We start from the raw sequence: 19,050 nt of genomic DNA, 5'->3' as shown, positions 1-19,050 counted from the left end.
TGCATTGGCCCCCACTAAAAGTATTTTTTGTTTCCATATCTTCTTGATTAACACTGCAGTCTGCACTATGTAATCTAACTCTGTGCTTCCACTGGTGCGTTTAATAAAAGTAATTTTTAAAAAATTTGTTTTTATGGGATGTGGGCATCGCTGGCAAGGCCATTTATTGCCCATCCCTAATTGCCTTTGAGAAGATGGCGGTGAGCCACCTTCTTGAACCGCTGCAGTCCGTGTGGTGAAGGTACTCCCATAGTGCTGTTAGGTAGGGACTTCCAGGATTTTGACCCAGTGACAATGGAGGATCGGCGATATACTTCTAAGTCAGGATGCTGTGTGACTTGAAGGGGAACTTGGAGGTGGTGGTGTTCCCATGAGTCTGCTGCCCTTGTCCTTCTAGGTGGAAGAGGTCGCAGGTTTGGGTGGTGTAAATAATGAGATTCTAAGTAAATAAAGAAAGCAACTGGAGTAACTGACAATGTGCCATATAAAAGGCATGATTATTAGTAAGTACTAAAATCAATAATGGCCCCCGAAGTCTACACCCACAATCCCAGTGATTATGCCAGGATTGTGCCCACCAGTGCCTTCCAGCACTGATCTCACCAGAGTTTGTGAGGTCAGTGGGAGGACATCTAATTAGCATGGGCCAAGTGGACGCATCTCCGGTGCAAACGTCCTGAAAATCTGGCATCTAGCTGCCACTGGGGCCAGGGGTGCCCAGCCCTCCTACCCCCCTCCCACCCCACCCCCCCAACCCCTTCCCCCTCCACCCGAGACCTCCTGGAGTCCCACCTCAGTGCCCTGTGTAAGGACAGTAACGCAGACTTTTAAAAAGAAAATCCTACCTTATCTTTGGGGTCCAGGCTACTTCTATGTCCTGGACCACTCCATCCACCCTCTCCAGTGGGTCCACTTGCACCCTTCTGCAGGTCAGTATGCCTCATCCCTCTCAGCATGCATCAGCCTCCAGTCTTATGCCAGGTCCCTCCTCTGACCCTGGTCCCACCCCCACCTGGCATCAATTTGGAGGGCAGAAGTTCTACACCTCACAAAGCTGACTGAGATCTCTGAAAGTCAGTGAGGCTCTACCGTTTCCAGGTCCCTGCCTGTTTCTGCAACATTCCGTCAGACTCCTGCTAGAGTCCGACGGAACTCCCGAGGACATTTGGGACCAACATGTTAAAACAAAGAGCTAATCGAATATCAATAACACTTCAATTTCCACAAAACTACAAATTTAAAAGCATTTAAGAAAAGACTTACAGTTACAGATGAAGTTGCAACACTTTGATGGTCATCATCAATGTCTTCTTGGTCAGTATCACCCTGTTTAAAATAGAATATTTTTTTTTTTTTTTTTTTTTAGAGTAATTGTAATTTATTTTATTATTAGCTCATTATACAACATAACTTGAGGACAAGAAGGCTCAATTGATAACACAATAAAATATTATCGCAATAATGATTTTTGTAAAAAGACCTTTGGAGAGCTCAAAAAATGATTCTGTTGCCTGGGCAGGTCTGGTGGCTTCCTACAATATAACCTACGAAGTGTATCACATATGATAGTGGTTTGCAGAATGCTGCATAACTTTACTCTGCAATGGAGACAATGCATGGAGCCACCATTGGTCAAGGACTTTCTGTGTGAGGAGGCAGATAACATTGATGACATAAAGGATGGCAAGGAAACAGGAGGGCTCCAAAACATACCTGCAGCTAGAGCTTTCAGTAGCAGCTCAATGAAGAGTGCTTCAGCTGAACCATCCCTGGTCCCTACATTAACATTCATGTCCAATATCTTTCCACCCTCAAATATATTGCATTTGTCCAACCAGTATTTTCAGGTCTTGAGCGACCCAACAAGCAGACCTTAAAAGGACCACTGGAGGCCCTTCAAACAAAGGCTCATAACTTCAGGAAATTTCAATTTTTGCGGAGTCGGAAGGAGCAGGAGTCCTTCTCCTGGCTCCACAAAAAAACTGTGGGTTGCTGGTGAGCCACCCTTGCCACGCCCTCCTGATCGACTCCCCCCTTGCCCGAACTTACAAGTGGGCCTTGTCATCGGCTGAAATTGGTTAGGCCCCGACAGGGGAGTTGCGTTGGAGCACGTAATTGGTGCCTGCAGTTTACCTTAAATTATGATCATGAGGCTTGAGGACAAACTTAGTTTGGTCCTCTCTGTTCTGGCGCATTGTTGCTACGTGCCGCCGGAATCGCCTCTAGTCTGGGATGCCAACGAATTTAGGCCTAATTTTTCCTGGAATTACTGTCAGGTACAAAACGCAGGCTTGCAAGCAATTGTGCTAAGGTACTACAACTTCCAGTACCCACTAATGACAAGCAACACATTTGTTGCTAGTGTATATAGTATAGCTATACAACAATAAAACAAGAAAAAAATGCATTTGTCAGTTACGAAGCAAAGGATATAAAGTAAAGCTGAAACTTATCATTAATTCACAAACACCTTTTGAGTTTTTGGCTGTGATGATATATTGCTACCTAGTTCAATGTGCTCAGACTTGTGATATGTAGTCCAGTAAAGAATACTCCCATAGCCAGTCCTTATTCAGAGCTTCACTAATGATTGCACTAAACATAATAAAACAGTGCAGTCCTTCAGACAGAGAATGACTCCCCTTTATACTGTTTGTCCCACCACATATGGGAGAGGTTTACTACAGCAGCTTTCATTTCACTTATATGAACACATGGCCTTTCTTAATGGTCAAACTTGATAACACAGAAGGTAAACAATAGCTGGCAAAATTCTTAGCTCAGAATAGGTGAAGAAATGTGGGCGCCTGAGAAACTAGTTGAAATTACCCCATTAACAAGTCAACAACAACAATTTGCATTTATATAATGCCTCTAATGTAGGAAAATGTCCCAAAGCACTTCGCAGGAATGTAATATGACAAAAAATGACATAAATGCATTAACCTTGTCAGTATGGTTTCTATTTGTATATTTTAATTCCTCGCGTTATGAGCTCTCTATTAATGGATATACATTTCTCCAACTAACCATCATTTCACATGATCATGTTAAATTATTAGTTTCTTTTAAGTATCCAATGAGAAAAGATACCACTTTGTCAAACCAATTAAATAATGTGGATTTATGCAATCACTATCTTCTTCAATGGAAAGATTGTTATATATTTAAGATTCATTAATGTAAAAGATTTTTTCTACGGTGTGAAATATACTTTTAAAAGTAACAGCCAAGAAATGGAATTTTAATCACATCTATCCTAATTTATTTGTGAGTTTTTTTAAATAGAAGTTGAATTTCACCTGCAAAGAATCAAAAACAATGGGCATAAAATGAAGGGAGTGAAATTGTTTTTGAACTTGGCCTTTCGCTGAAAAGAAATATGTGATAGAACCTCTTAAATGAAGAATGTGAGTTCTTCACCTCCTAATCTGTTGGGAAATGCTACAAGGTGTGTATGTCATTCTGTCTGACTGATTTCATACAGTCAGTCCCATTCTGCGGTCAAATCCAATACCCTGTTTATATTGTCAGATTTAGCCTAGAGTGATTATGGCCTAGACAACTCTTGCATGAACCTGGCAGAAGAAATCCTGCTGAATTGTACCCTTTGATCTCATGCAAGCATGAAAATGTATGTGTTCACAGGCTAGTTTAATATATTAGTTGGGAGACACTGCAATGTAAACGCAAGGGAATCTCCAAAACAGTTCTTTGTGTCCTGAGTTTCTGTATTAAAAGCTAACCGTTTACATAGATTACTCAGAATGTACAGCACAGAAACAGCCCAACTGGTCCATGCTCCACACGAGCCTCCACCTACCCCTCTTTATCTAACTCTATCAGCATAACTTTCTATTCCTTTCTCCCTCATATGTTTATCTAGCTTCCCCTTAAATGTATCTAAGCTATGTGTCTTAACTACTCCTTGTGGTAGTGAGTTCTATGTTCTAACCACTCTCTGGGTAATGAAGTTTCTCCTGAATTCCCTGTTGGATTTATTAGTGAATATTATATTTATGGCCCCTAGTTTTGGTCCCCCCCACAAGTGGAAACATCTGCTCTATGTCTACCTAGTTTTGCAATTAAAATTTTACAAACATTTATCTGCTCATCTATACATGTATATGTACCAGTCTGTACACATTTTTTGACCATTTTTTAAATATATTTGTGAGTCGAGAAGGTGGCGGGCAGCTTGCTTTCCATCCCTCCACCAATGTTGCCCTTGACCTGGTCACCAAAGAGTGAGGAGAATCCTTCTGAGAAGGCACCATCATGGGTTGCATCACAACCAAGCATCCGCACGGAGACTGAGACCCTGGCTGGGTTAGAGAATGCGCTAGAGGGCACTGCACATGGTAAAGCACCCAGCACTAGTGATCAGCAGCAGATAGCAGTGTCATGGACAGACCAGGAGACAACTCGCCGGAGGGTCGGGTCCTCTCCCAACTCTGCCAAGAAAACTGCTTGTTTCACACAAGCAGTTATACCAAATATTAGAAGGCCTGCCAAGAGGTTTCACCACCATGGCTGAAAGTATAGAGGGGTCAGCTTCCAGCCTGTGTGTTGTCTTCTTGCATGAGCATCAGCACACTGCAGTCTACCTGGGACAATGTGGCCGCCTGTAGGTACGCTGCAGCCAGGCCCTCGCAACATGAGACAATGATGGATGCTCAAACAGCTGCCATGCAGGCTCTGGGCTCTGATAGGTGTCCATCGTGGAGAGATTGGTGGACCTTGTAGATAGGGGCTTTCAAGCATTCACTTATTTTCTCCAGTCTGTTCTCCCACAGATCAGTGAAAGTGATGAATCACAGCTCCACAGGAGTGGTAGTGTCACAGCAAGAGCAGCATGAGTTGCCTTCTCTTAGGATGTCAGCGTGTTTGCTTTCTTGCCACCTCCTAAACCAGTACCAACCACGGTGCAAGAAAACCAGCTGGGCCAGACTGCCCTGCCAGCAGTCGAAATGCTGCAGTCTGCAGCTGGGCCCTCTCAGTCTTGAGCTCCCTGAAGTTGTCAGCCACGAGCATCTCAAGGGTCCCCACATGAGCAACAACAACTTTCCACCAGCCCAGCTAGTAGTAGGACTAGTAGTGTTAGTAAACCTTCTTAAGGAATTCACCAGAGTATTATGTTTGAAATTAAAAGCATCACTGTTATCACATGTTGGACTTTGGTCTATAGTTTCTTTTCATTGCAACTTCTTAGTCTGCATTGTCAGAATGTCAGTGATATATATGGCTTGTATAAAAGGTTTCAATGTTCTTTAATGCAGAATTAAGGGAATGGTGAAGTGGGGTAACAAGTGCTTTTATTGCAGAGGGGCTTCTGGTCAGTTTTACAGTAAGGAGATTGAGTAGGTTACTGAGAGCCATGCTCCATCAACTGCTCCATAGTCTCCCTAGCTACAATGTGATGATGGAGTGGAAGCCCTTCCTGTTAACAAAAACTCCTGGCTCATCCTCTGATGCCCTGTTACATAGAAGATAGGAGCAGGAGTAGGCCATTCGGCCCTTCGAGCCTGCTCCGCCATTCAATGTGATCATGGCTGATCATCCAAACTCAGTACCCTGTCCCCGCCTTTTCCCCATATCCCTTCATCCCTTCAGCCTCAAGAAACATTTCCAACTCTTTCTTGAATATATTTAATGAACTGGCCTCCACGGCCCTCTGTGGCAGAGAATTCCACAGGTTCACCACTCTCTGGGTGAAGAAATTCCTCCTCATTTCAGTCCTAAATGGCTTACCCCTTATCCTTAGACTATGACCCCTGGTTCTGGACTCCCCGGCCATCAGAAACATCCTTCCTGCATCTAGTCTGTCCAGACCTGACAGAATTTTATAGGTTTCGATGAGATCCCCTCTCAATCTTCTAAACTCCAGTGAGTATAAGCCCAATCGACACAATCTCTCCTCATACGTCATTCCTGCCATCCCAGGTATCAGCCTGGTGAATCTTCGCTGCACTCCCTCCATGGCAAGAATGTCCTTCCTCAGGTATGGTGACCAAAACTGCACACAATACTCAAGGTGCGGTCTCACCAAGGCCCTGTACAACTGTAGCAAGACATCCTTGTTCCTGTACTCGAACCCTCTTGCTACGAAGGCCAACATACCATTTGCCTTCTTAACCGCCTGCTGCACCTGCATGCTTACCTTCAGCGACTGGTGCACAAGGACACCCAGGTCTCTTTGCACTTCCCCTTCTCCCAATCTATTGCCATTCAAATAATAATCTGCCTTCCTGTTTTTGCCACCAAAGTGGATAACCTCACATTTATCCACATTATAGTGCATTTGCCATGTTTCTGCCCAATCACCCAACCTGTCCAAATCGTTCTGGAGTTTCCCGACATCCTCCTCGCAGCTTACCCTCCCGCCCAGCTTTGTGTCGTCTGCAAATTTGGAGATATTACATCCAATTCCCTCATCCAGATCATTAATATATATTGTGAACAGCTGGGGTCCTAGGACAGATCCTTGCAGTACCCCACTAGTCACTGCCTGCCACTCGGAAAACGACCCGTTTATTCCAACTCTTTGCTTTCTGTCCGCCAACCAGTTCTCTATCCAAGTCAATACCTTGCCCCCAATCCCATGTGCCTTAATTTTGCATGCTAATCTCTTGTGTGGGACCTCATCGAAAGCCTTCTGAAAGTCCAAATACACCACATCCACTGGTTCTCCCTTATCTATTTTACCAGTTACATCCTCAAAAAATTCCAGTAGATTAGTCAAGCATGATTTACCTTTTGTAAATCCATGTTGACTTTGTCCGATCCTGTCACTGCTTTCCAAGTGCTCTGCTATTACATCTTTTATAATAGACTCTAGCATTTTCCCCACTACCGATGTCAGGCTTACCGGTCTATAATTCCCCGCTTTTTCTCTACCACCTTTTTTGAATAGTGGGGCAACATTAGCTACCCTCCAATCCATGGGTACCGTTCCAGAGTCTATCGAGTTCTGGAAGATGATCAGTAGTGCATCTACTATCTCTAGGGCCACTTCCTTAAGTACCCTGGGATGTAGACCATCAGGCCCTGGGGATTTATCGGCCTTCAGTCCCATCAATTTTCCTAACACCATTTTCCTACGAATACTGATTTCTTTCAGTTCCTCACTTTCATCAGACCCTATGTTCCCCGGCATCTCTGGGAGGTTATTTGTGTCCTCCTTTGTGAAGACAGAACCAAAGTATGCATTTAGTTGGTCTGCCATTTCCTTGTTTCCCATTATAAATTCCCCCGATTCTGACTGCAAGGGACCTACGCTTGACTTCACCAATCTTTTTCTCTTCACATATCTATATAAGCTTTTACAGTCAGTTTTTATGTTCCCTGCTAGCTTACTCTCATATTCTATTTTCCCTTTCTTAATTAATCCCTTTGTCCTCCTTTGTTGACTCCTAAACTGCTCCCAATCCTCAGGATTATTGCTTTTTCTAGCCAATTTATATGTCCTCTCCTTGGATCTTATGCTATCCCTAATTTCCCTTGTTAGCCACGGTTGAGTCACCTTTTTTGTTTTATTTTTACGCCAAACTGGGATGAACAAATTCTGTAGCTCATCCATTCGGTCTTTGAATGTTTGCCATTGCCTATCCACCGTCAACCCTTTGAGCGCCATTCCCCACTCAATCCTGCCCAACTCGCTCCTCAGACCATCGTAGTTTCCTTTATTTAAATTGAGGACCCTTGTCTCTGAGTCAACTACTTCATTCTCCATCTTAATGAAGAATTCGATCATATTATGATCGCTCTGACCCAAGGGGCCTCGTACAACAAGATTGCTAATTAATCCTTTCTCGTTGCATAATACCCAGTCTAAGATGGCCTGATCTCTGGTTGGTTCCTCGACATATTGGTCCAGGAAACCATCCCGTAAACACTCCAGGAATTCCTCCGCCACAGTATTGTTACTAATTTGGTTGGCCCAATCTATATGCAGGTTAAAGTCACCCATGATGACTGCTGTGCCCTTATTGCACGCTTCTTTAATTTCCCTTTTAATGCCATCCCCAACCTCCACCTTACTGTTTGGAGGTCTATATACCACTCCCACTAATGTTTTTTTCCCTTAGTATTTCTCAATTCTACCCATACAGATTCCACATCATCAGAGCTAATATCCTTCATTACAATTGTATTAATCCCTTCTTTAACCAGTAATGCTACCCCACCTCCCTTTCCTTTTTGCCTATCTTTCCTGAATATCGAATACCCCTGGATGTTGAGTTCCCAGTCTTGGCCATCCTTGAGCCACGTTTCTGTAATCCCAACCAAATCGTATTCGTTTACCTCTATTTGCGCAGCCAATTCATCCACCTTATTACAAATGCTCCTCACACTAAGACACAAAGCCTTCAGGCTTGTTTTTTTAACGCTCTTAGACCTATTAGAATTATTATTTACTGCGGCCATGTTTGATTTAAACCGTTGATTTCTCTGACTGCCACTTTTGTTTTTCTCCTTCCTATCTTTTGCTTTTATCCCTGTTTTCCTTTCCTCTGTCTCCCTGCTCAGGTTCCCAACCCCCTGCCATTTTAGTTTAAACCCCCCCGGACAGTGCTAGCAAACCTCCCCGCAAGGATATTTATCCCGCTCTGGTTCAGGTGCAACCCATCCGACTTGTACAAGTCCCACCTTTCCCAGAAGCAGGCCCAGTGATCCAGGAAACTAAAGCCCTCCCTCCTGCACCAACTCTTTAGCCACGCATTCATCTGCTCTATCCTCCTATTCCTATACTCACTAGCACATGGCACCGGGAGTAATCCAGAGATTACAACCTTTGAAGTCCTGCTCTTTAATCTGCTACCTAGCTCCCTAAATTCTTGTTGCAGGACCTCATCCCTCTTCCTACCTATGTCGTTGGTCCCAATGTGAACCACGACCTCTGCCTGTTCCCCCTCCCCCTTCAGAATGCCCTGCAGCCGTTCAGTGACATCCTTGACCCTGGCACCAGGGAGGCAACAAACCATCCTGGAGTCACGTCTACGGCCACAGAACCATCTATCTGTTCCCCTTACGATAGAATCCCCTACCACTATTGCTCTCCCACTCTTTTTCCTCCCTTCCTGAGCAGCAGCAACACCCCCGGCGCCAGGAAGTTGGCTGCTGTGGCCTTCCTCTGGTGAGTCATCCCCCTCAACAGTATCCAAATTGGTATACCTGTTTGAAAGGGGGATGGCCACAGGGGTCTCCTGCACTACCTGCCTGCTTCTACTGCTCCACCTGGTGGTCACCCATTTCCCTCCTGCCTGTGCAGCCCTACCCTGCGGCGTGACCAACTCATCAAACGTGTAATCCACGACCCTCTCAGCATCGTGAATGCTCCACAACCCATCCATCCGCAGCTCCAGTGCCTCAATACGGCCCGTTAGTAGCTGCAGCTGGATGCATTTCCGGCACACGTGGTCATCAGGGACACTGGCAGCGTCCCTGAATTCCCACATAGAGCAAGAGGAGCATAACATGGGGCTGGGCTCTCCTGGCATGACTTACCCCTTTAATTAATTTAAATTAATTCAATACCACCAGTTAAAGATATACTCTAGGGCGCTTATTTACCAACTGTCCCCACTACACCACAGAGACACAAGAAAATATAAACCGCAGAATTTAAGCTTGTAATAAAAGAGATACTCACCAACCAATCACTTACCTGCTTCCTGGTGACGTCACACTTGGATTACTTTTTACCTCTCTCCTCTGCTGTTGAATTGGTACGCCTCACCTCGCAACTGCCGCCGGTTTGAAACTGCCGCCGCTTTTAACTGCCGCCGGTCACTGCCCCCTCACAGGTCCGATGCTCTGATCGGGCCTCACCTCGCAACTGCCGCCGGTTTGAAACTGCCGCCGCTTTTAACTGCCGCCGGTCACTGCCCCCTCACAGGTCCGATGCTCTGATCGGGCCTCACCTCGCAACTGCCGCCGGTTTGAAACTGCCGCCGCTTTTAACAAGTGCAGTGTGTACAGTTTTGGTCTCCTTACTGAAGGAAGGATATTCTTGCCATAGAGGGAGTGCAACGAAGGTTCACCAGACTGATTCCTGGGATGGGGGGATTGTCCTATGAGGAGAGATTGAGTAGACTAGGCTTATATTCTCTGGAGTTTTATATTCTCTGGAGTTTAGAAAAATGAGAGGTGATCTCATTGTAACATACAAAATTCTTACAGGGCTTGACAGGGTAGATGCAGGGAGGATGTTTCCCCTGGCTGGGGAGTCTAGAACCAAGGGTCACAGTCTCAGAATAAGGGGTCGGCCATTTAGGAGAAATTTCTTCACTCAGAGGGTGGTGAATCTTTGGAATTCTCTACCCCAGAGGGCTGTGGATGCTCAGTCGTTGAGTATATTCAAGACATAGATCGATAGAGTTTTGGATATTAAGGGAATCAAGGGATAAGGGGATAGTGCAGGAAAGTGGAGTTGAGGCCATGATCAGATCAGCCATGATCTACTGAATGGTGGAGCAGGCTCGAGGGCCGAATGGCCTACTCCTGCTCCTATTTCTTATGTTCTATTATGCACTGGACATGAGGGCATGGGTCTGGTCTGGGTAAGGTCTTCTACAAGCAGCTCCCCTCACTTGCTTTAACAGGCCCACCTGCTGCTTGCCCTGGTTGTTGAGGCTGCTGCTACTGCTGCTCTTCCTCTAACTGATCCTCCATTCAAAGGAATGAAGCAAAAATAGCATCCATGATAAGTAGTAAGCAATGAATCAGGGTAGTTAAGGCAAAAAGTCAGAAAGAAGCAAACTCAAAGCTCAGAAGTCCCTTGGAAATCCATAATCAAAATAGCACACAGATCCGAATGATCCGAGTGCCTGCAAGTGAATGCCCCTTTAAATACTGATTCCCTTCATGTCAGTCAGCTCGCTGAAGCCAATCCCGCTAGGTTTCACTCAGCAGGTTTGCCACTGGGCGGGGCTGCTGATCTGCCCAGTTAAAATCGCGTCAGGGTCCTGATAACATAATTGGAACCCGATTTACATTCATTAATGAGACAGCTGCCTGTTTCCAGCGGCTCCCGAGTTAAAATGGCGGTTGCCCGGTTTCTGGCGGTAACGGGGCAGTAAGCTGAATTTTGTCATTTTAACCGTTCACCCGTCCCGTTCCTGCTGAGTGGATTTTATTAAAATAGAGGTCAGTAATTTCTCATTCTAACTGTAAACCCCCATTCCTGGTAATGTTCTAGAGAACCTACACCACACTTTTTTTTAAATGTTATTACAGGTAGACTATCCTTTATCCGAACTTCCGAAAACCGAAAACCTCTAAAAACCGAAAGTTTTTTTGTTCAGCGTAAGTCGTGCGCACGACATAACCAGAGTGGCGCACGACTTACGCTGAGCAGGGCAGAGGGTCACAGAGTTCCCTCCTGGGTAGGAGATTGCAGGCCGAGCCAGGCAGTGTGAAGGAGGTACCGGGAGAGTGAACCCAACAATACAGCGGCCCGTCCGATAGCTGCAGCGGCCCGTCCGATATTCTTTTCTCCCCCCCCCCCCCGACCCGGCCCGAACTGCGGCCCGTCCAATATTCTTTTCTCCCCCCCCCCCCACCGACCCGTCCGATATTCATTTCTCCCCGACCCGAACCGTGGCCCGTCCGATATTCTTTTCTCCCCCCCGACCCCCGCCCGACCCCCCCCCCCCCACCCGACCCGAACCGTGGCCCGTCCGATATTCTTTTCTCCCCCCCGACCCCCGCCCGACCCCCCCCCCCCCACCCGACCCGAACCGCGGCCCGTCCGATATTCTTTTCTCCCCCCCCACCCGACCCCCGACCTGATTTGCGGGCCAGCTTAGTAGGAGTCAGCCGATATCCGGCTTTCCAGAGAAGCAGGAAGGGGAATGAGACACGGAACAGTCGCAAGAGGTAGCCTGAACTTTTAAAATTTATATTAAATACAAATTTCCCAGTCTTATAATAATACCTTCTGAAATCCGAAAAATTCCGAAAACCGAAACTCAGCTGGTCCCAAGGCTTTCGGATAAGGGATAGTGTACCTGTATATCTTTCCTATAATGGGTGTTCAAAGCTATACACAGTGGTTCAACTGTGGTCTAACTAAGGTTTTCTAAAAGTTCAATATCACTCCCTTGCTTTTGTATTCTATGCCTCTAGATACAAAGTTCTATTGTGTTTTTTATGGCCTCATCTACTTGTTTTTCCACCTTCTATGACCTCTGTTTTTCCAGACACACTGTTCATCTATTTCATTTAAAATCTAACCATATAATTACGATTCATCTCAAAAGCCAGATCTGTCTGCCACTATAAACTGCCCGAACTGCAAGTTCCAAAATAGTACCAGTCTAAGCCTGAGCTACCTCAGGATAGATTTTATATTAGTGACCAATCTGATGCATGAAAACACCAGCCACATAAACTGGCAGTGGACCATCACCCAATTCCCTGCAGGAACACCTCCTCATCCTATTACCTTCTGCTTCCCAAAAGCCCAAGAATTTAAGAAAAAGGCTACACATGAAAGATTATGTAAACAACATATGTGTGCATGCACATTTAATTTAAAGGTGCACTCCAAAATCTTATTTGTGCTTCTTTAGTGGAGCTACTTCACTAATACACTAATGTGAATTCAAGTGCTAAAGGTAAATGATAGCACTGGGTCACAGCATGAACTCGCAATTAGAGAACACTTTCAGCATGGTGGCAGTTTAGGAAGATATTCCTGCTAGCACTTGTGCAATCAACAGGAGTGAACAGCGGTACTAACTGTAACAGAAAAATGTCATCATATCATTTAGTTAAGAATTTAAGCACAATGTCAAGCTGTCCTTTTATTGTATCTACACCAGCTCCACCTAAATGATCCGGAAGAATGTAGTCTAAAGTCAAAGGAGAATCTATTTTCTCAGGTCAGTGATCCAATGTTGTATGTGCAACAAATATTTTATACTCCAGTACTGCAATAGATGAGAGCATTTGTCAATATTTTCAATTATATTTGAATTCTGAGGTTAAAAAAAGTAAATTTTAAGGATTTTATTGGAGATGCTTTACATGAGTTTACAAATGCAAAAAATTGCAATTAACAGCCTCTTTAGTTTCCATGAAATCCCAAAATAATGAGTTAAAACAAATTATCAATGTGTGTCCATGATTTACAATATAAAATCTATCTGTAATGCAACACTCTGTATGACTCCCCTATACACTGTATAAGAAATTAGACCTAAATTATAAATAATCCTGTCTTCATTCACTATTATCTGGATAAATTTCTGCTTTAATTTACTTATCTGTTGGGCAAAAAAAATTATCTTAAAATGTCATGACATTTTTTGGTTGCATTCATAATAAGGGAGCTAAATCAACATTCAGCAATTCAAGAAACCTATAATTTATAGTACTGTAATTACAGATAAGAGAGGGTATCCAGCAATTCAGGAACAGTTGAAAATATGTTTTTTTTTCTTTGGCAAACACTCAATTCAAGTGGTTACACATATTACCAGGTCAGCCTGATCTACCATAAACCCTTAAGGCTCCAATAGTACACTGATGTGGGTTTTCACTTTTCACATTGATTCTTCCAATATATACAGAGGGGGGCGAATTCCCATAGGGGTTTTCCCGCATATCCTCTGTAACTTTGGTGGAAGAGCTGTGGAAATCCTGGAAGAACGGTGTTTTTAAAATTCGTTTCTGGGATGTGGGCATTGTTGACAAGGCCAGCATTTATTGCCCATCCCTAATTTCCCTTGAGAATGCGGTGGTGAGCCACCTTCTTGAACCGCTGCAGTCCGTATGGTGAAGGTACTCCCATAGTGCTGTTGGGGAGGGAGTTCCAGGATTTTGACCCAGCAACGATGAAGGAACAGCGATATATTTCCAAGTCAGGATGGTGTGTAACTTGGAGGGGAACTTGCAGGTGAATTTGGTGTTCCCAAGTGCCTGCTGCCCTTGTCCTTCTAGGTGGTAGAGGTCGCGGGTTTGGGAGGTGCTCATGACGAAGTCTTGGCGAGTTGCTGCAGTGCATCTTGTAGATGGTACACACTGCAGCCAAGGTACGCCGGAGGAAGTGAATGTTTAAAGTGGTGGATGGGGTGCCAATCAGGCGGGCTGTTTTGTCCTGGATGGTGTCGAGCTTCTTGAGTGTTGTTGGAGCTGCACTCATCCAGGCAAGTGGAGTGTATTCCATCACACTTCTGACTTGTGCCTTGTAGATGGTGGAAAGGCTTTGGGGAGTCAGGAGGTGAGACACTCACTGCAGAATACCCAACCTCTGACCTGCTCTTGTAGGCACAGTATTTATGTGGCTGGTCCAGTTAAGTTTCTGGTCAATAGTGACCCCCCCAGGATGTTGATGGTGGGGGATTCAGCGATGGTAATGCTGTTCAATGTCAAAGGGAGGTGGTTAGACTCTTGCTTGTTGGAGATAGGCATTGCCTGGACCTTGTGTGATGAAAATGTTGCTTGCCAGTTATCAGCCCAAGCCTAAATGTTGTCCAGGTCTTGCTGCATGAGGGCATGGACTGCTTCATTATCTGAGGGGTTGCGAATGGAACTGAACACTGATGATTGCACAGTGAACATCCCCACTTCTGACCTTATGATGGAGGGAAGGTCATTAATGAAGCAGCTGAAGATGGTTTGGCCTAGGACACTGCCCTGAGGAACTCCTGCAGCGATGTCCTGGAGCTGAGTTTAGGTCATTGAGGGGCATTTGCCACATACTGACCTATCCTCCCATTGTTTTTAGATTAGCCTGCAGTCTACTTATTTCATCTAATGTCCTTATTCCGCACACATGTTAGTGTCTTCAGCAAACCTAAGAATTGTTCACCCGATGCCTTCATTCAAAGATGGTGTAGAGCAACTGTCCTAATCCTGCCCTGCAGGACTCCATGAGTAACTGGACCCCACGCAAGGCTGCTACCATTATTAACTATCCTCTGCCTACACAAATGCAAGCTATTCACCATCCAGCTTAGAATCTGCCGGCCAATCCCATCGGTCACAACCTTACTAAGCAGCTTACTGTGCAGCACTTTACGAAAGGCTTTTGAGAAATCAAGATACACTGAAAACCTCCAGGTCTCTGATTTCAGCTCTCAACCTGCCGAAGTTTTTTAATATCTCAGACTAACATGCATACTACTAGGAATGGCATTGGAGGATGTACACTCAATTTAAATATACTAGACTAACATGCATACCACTAGGAATGCCTCTCGGGCATACCGCCTGCCCCAGGAGACAGGGAATCCTGACAGAATTTGCTGGGTCCAGGTTGGGGTGGGAGGGGGGAGGGAGGAAGAGAGGAAGGGCCAGGTCTCTGATGCGACGAAAATACAAATGCCTCCTTTGTAAAAGGTTGGCAGTGGAATCAGCTGGAAAATTGGTCGGAGAGGCCTCCTGTCCACCCTTACTTTTTCTCTTCCCCACCCCACAAAGGAAAGCATCAGCCACTGAATGCATGTAAATGATGGTGGGGAGGTGGGGCCTGACAGCCTGTATCCATGCCTTCTGCCCTTGAGGTAGGCCTCAGAGCGGCAGCGGCGGCAGCGGAAATCGCGGCGGTGAGGTATAAAAGGTAAGCCCGAGGCGCAGGTAGGTTTACCAATCTCAGAGAGGGAGAGAAGTAAAAAGTAATCGAAGTGTGACGTCACCAGAAAGCAGGTAAGTGATTGGTTGGTGAGTATTTCTCTCTTTTTTTAAATTTAACTCTGTGGTTTATACTTTCTAAGCTCTCTGTGGTGTAGCGGGGACTGTTTGTAAACCAGGGCCCTTAAATATATTATTTAATTGTAGTGAAATTGGTGGGATTGATTTGTTTAATTTAATTTGAATTAATTAAAGGGTAAGCCATGGCAGGACAGCCTGGTGCCGTGGTATGCTCTTCCTGCGCTATGTGGGAACTCAGGGACACTTCCTCTGTCCCCGACAACCATGTGTGCAGGAAGTGTGTCCAGCTGCAGCTACTGACAGACTGCATTGCGGCGCTGGAGCTGTGATTGGATACATACTGGACCATTCGAGACGTTGAGGACATCGTGAATAGCACGTTTAATCAGTTGGTCACACCGCAGGTAAAGGTGGCACAGGCAGAAAGGGAATGGGTGACCAACAGGCAGAGTTGTAGGCGCAGGCAGGTAGTGCAGGGGTCCCCTGTGGTCATCCCCCTCTCAAACAAATATACCACTTTGGATACTGATAGAGGGGATGGCTTACCAGGGGAAGGCAGCAGCAGCCAACTTCCTGGCACCAGGGGTGGCTCTGCTGCACAGGATGGGAGGAAAAAGAGGGGGAGAGCTATAGTAATAGGGGATTCTATTGTAAGGGGAAGAGATAAGCGTTTCTGCGGCCGCAAACGAGACTCCAGGATGGTGTGTTGCCACCCTGGTGCAAGGGTCAAGGATGTCTCAGAGCGGCTGGAGAACATTTTGGAAGGGGAGGTTGAACAGCCAGTTGTCGTGGTGCATATAGGTACCAACGATGTAGGTAAAAACTGGGATGAGGTCCTAAAAGCTGAATATAGGGAGTTAGGAGGTAAATTAAAAAATAGGACCTCAAAGGTAGTAATCTCAGGATTGCTACCAGTGTCACGTGCTAGTCAGAGTAGAAATAGAAGGATATTTCAGATGAATACGTGGCTAGAGGAATGGTGCAAGGGGGAGGGATTCAAATTCCTGGGACATTGGAACCGGTTCTGGGGGAGGTGGGACCAGTACAAAACGGACAGTTTGCACCTGGGCAGGGCCGGGACCGATGTCCTAGGGGGAGTGTTTGCTAATGCTCTGGGGGAGGGTTGGGAACCTGAGCGGGGAGACAGAGGAAAGGGAAACAAGGATAAAAGCAAAAGACAGGAAGGAGAAAAACAAAAGTGGCAGTCAGAGAAATCAAGGGTTTAAATCAAACATGGCCACAGTAAATAATAATTCTAAAAGATCTAAGAGTGTTAAAAAAACAAGCCTGAAGGCTTTGTGTCTTAATGCGAGGAGCATTCATAATAAGGTGGATGAATTAGCTGCGCAAATAGAGGTAAACGAATATGATACGATTGGGATTACGGAAACATGGCTCCAGGGTGGCCAAGGCTGGGAACTCAACATCCAGGGGTATTCAACATTCAGGAAAGATAGGCAAAAAGGAAAAGGAGGTGGGGTAGCATCGCTGGTTAAAGAGGGGATTAACACAATTGAAAGGAAGGATATTAGCTCTGATGATGTGGAATCTGTATGGGTAGAACTGAGAAATACCAAGGGGCAGAAAACATAAGTGGGAGTGGTGTATAGACCTCCAAACAGTAATGCGGAGGTCGGGGATGGCATTAAATGGGAAATTAGAGACACGCACAATAAGGGCACAGCAGTTATCATGGGTGACTTTAATCTACATATAGGTTGGGCTAACCAAATTAGTAACAATACTGTGGAGGAGGAATTCCTGGAGTGTATACGGGATGGTTTCCTGGACCAGTATGTCGAGGAACCAACTAGAGATCAGGCCATCTTAGACTGGGTATTATGTAATGAGAAAGGATTAATTAGCAATCTTGTTGTGCGAGGCCCCTTGGGTCAGAGCGATCATAATATGATAGAATTCTTCATTAAGATGGAGAGTGAAATAGTTGACTCAGAGACCAAGGTCCTGAATTTACATAAAGGAGACTACGATGGTATGAGGTGCGAGTTGGGTAGGGTTGATTGGGGAATGTCACTCAAAGGGTTGACGGTGGATGGGCAATGGCAAACACTCAAAGATTGCATGGATGAACTATAGAATTTGTTCATCCCAGTTTGGCATAAAAATAAAACAAAAAAGGTGACTCAACCGTGGTTAACAAGGGAAATTAGGGATAGCATAAGATCCAAGGAGAGGACATATAAATTGGCCAGAAAAAGCAGCAAACCTGAGGATTGGGAGCAGTTTGGGATTCAACAAAGGAGGACAAAGGGATTAATTAAGAAGGGGAAAATAGAGTATGAGAGGAAGCTTGCTGGGAACATAAAAACTGACTAAAAGCTTTTATAGATATGTGAAGAGAAAAAGATTGGTGAAGTCAAGCGTAGGTCCCTTGCAGTCAGAATCAGGGGAATTTATAATGGGGAACAAAGAAATGGCAGACCAATTAAATACATACTTTGGTTCTGTCTTCACAAAGGAGGACACAAATAACCTCCCAAAGATGTCGGGGAATGTAGGGTCTAATGAAAGGGAGGAACTGATAGAAATCAGTATTTGTAGGGAAATGGTGTTTGGGAAATTGATGGGATTGAGGGCCGATAAATCCCCAGAGGGTACTTAAGGAAGTGGCCCTAGAAATAGTAGATGCATTGCTGGTCATCTTCTAAAATTCGATAGACTCTGGAACAGTACCCATGGATTGGCAGGTAGCTAATGTTACCCCACTGTTCAAAAAGGGTGGTAGAGAGAAAACGGGGAATTACAGACCGGTAAGCCTGATATCAGTAGTGGGGAAAATGCTAGAGTCCATTATAAAGGTTGTAATAGCAGAGCACTTGGAAAAAAGTGACCGGATCGGACAAAGTCAACATGGATTTACAAAAGGTAAATCGTGCTTGACTAATCTACTGGAATTTTTTGAGGATGTAACTGGCAAAATAGATAAGGGAGGACCAGTGGATGTGGTGTATTTGGATTTTCAAAAGGCTTTCGATAAGGTCCCGCATAAGAGATTAGCGTGTAAAATTAAGGCACATGGGATTGGGGGCAAGGTATTGACTTGGATAGAGAACTGGTTGGCAGACAGAAAGCAAAGAGTTGGAATAAACGGGTCGTTTTCCGAGTGGCAGGCAGTGACTAGTGGGGTACCGCAGGGATCGGTCCTTGGACCCCAGCTATTCACAATATATATTAATGATCTAGACGAGGGAACTAGATGTAATATCTCCAAGTTTGCAGACGACACAAAGCTGGGTGGGCGTGTGTGCTGTGAGGAGGAAGCTGAGAAACTCCAGTATGATTTGGACAGGTTGGGTAATTGGGCAGAAGCATGGCAGATGCAATATAACGTGGATAAATGCGAGGTTATCCACTTTGGTATCAAAAACA

General features: G+C 45.1%; 1 protein-coding gene across 11 annotated transcripts in view; it reads right to left on the bottom strand.

Annotated features, from left to right (window-relative positions):
- Positions 1–19,050, bottom strand: part of LOC147116456 (retrovirus-related Pol polyprotein from transposon 17.6) — a 614,807-nt gene that overhangs the window by 219,372 nt on the left and 376,385 nt on the right. For all 11 annotated transcript variants that reach the window (XM_085991401.1, XM_085991398.1, XM_085991400.1 and 8 more), the window contains one exon: positions 1,264–1,326. In XM_085991401.1, the coding sequence (XP_085847527.1) occupies positions 1,264–1,326 (63 nt within the window). The remainder of the gene's footprint in view (positions 1–1,263; positions 1,327–19,050) is intronic.

The sequence above is a fragment of the Somniosus microcephalus genome, chromosome 6 (assembly GCF_052327205.1).
Source record: "Somniosus microcephalus isolate GS21.2 chromosome 6, FLI_Smic_1.0, whole genome shotgun sequence".
Classification (NCBI taxonomy): Eukaryota; Metazoa; Chordata; class Chondrichthyes; order Squaliformes; family Somniosidae; genus Somniosus; species Somniosus microcephalus.
Note: the sequence above shows the minus strand (reverse complement) of the source record. Positions and strands in the feature narration are given on the sequence as shown.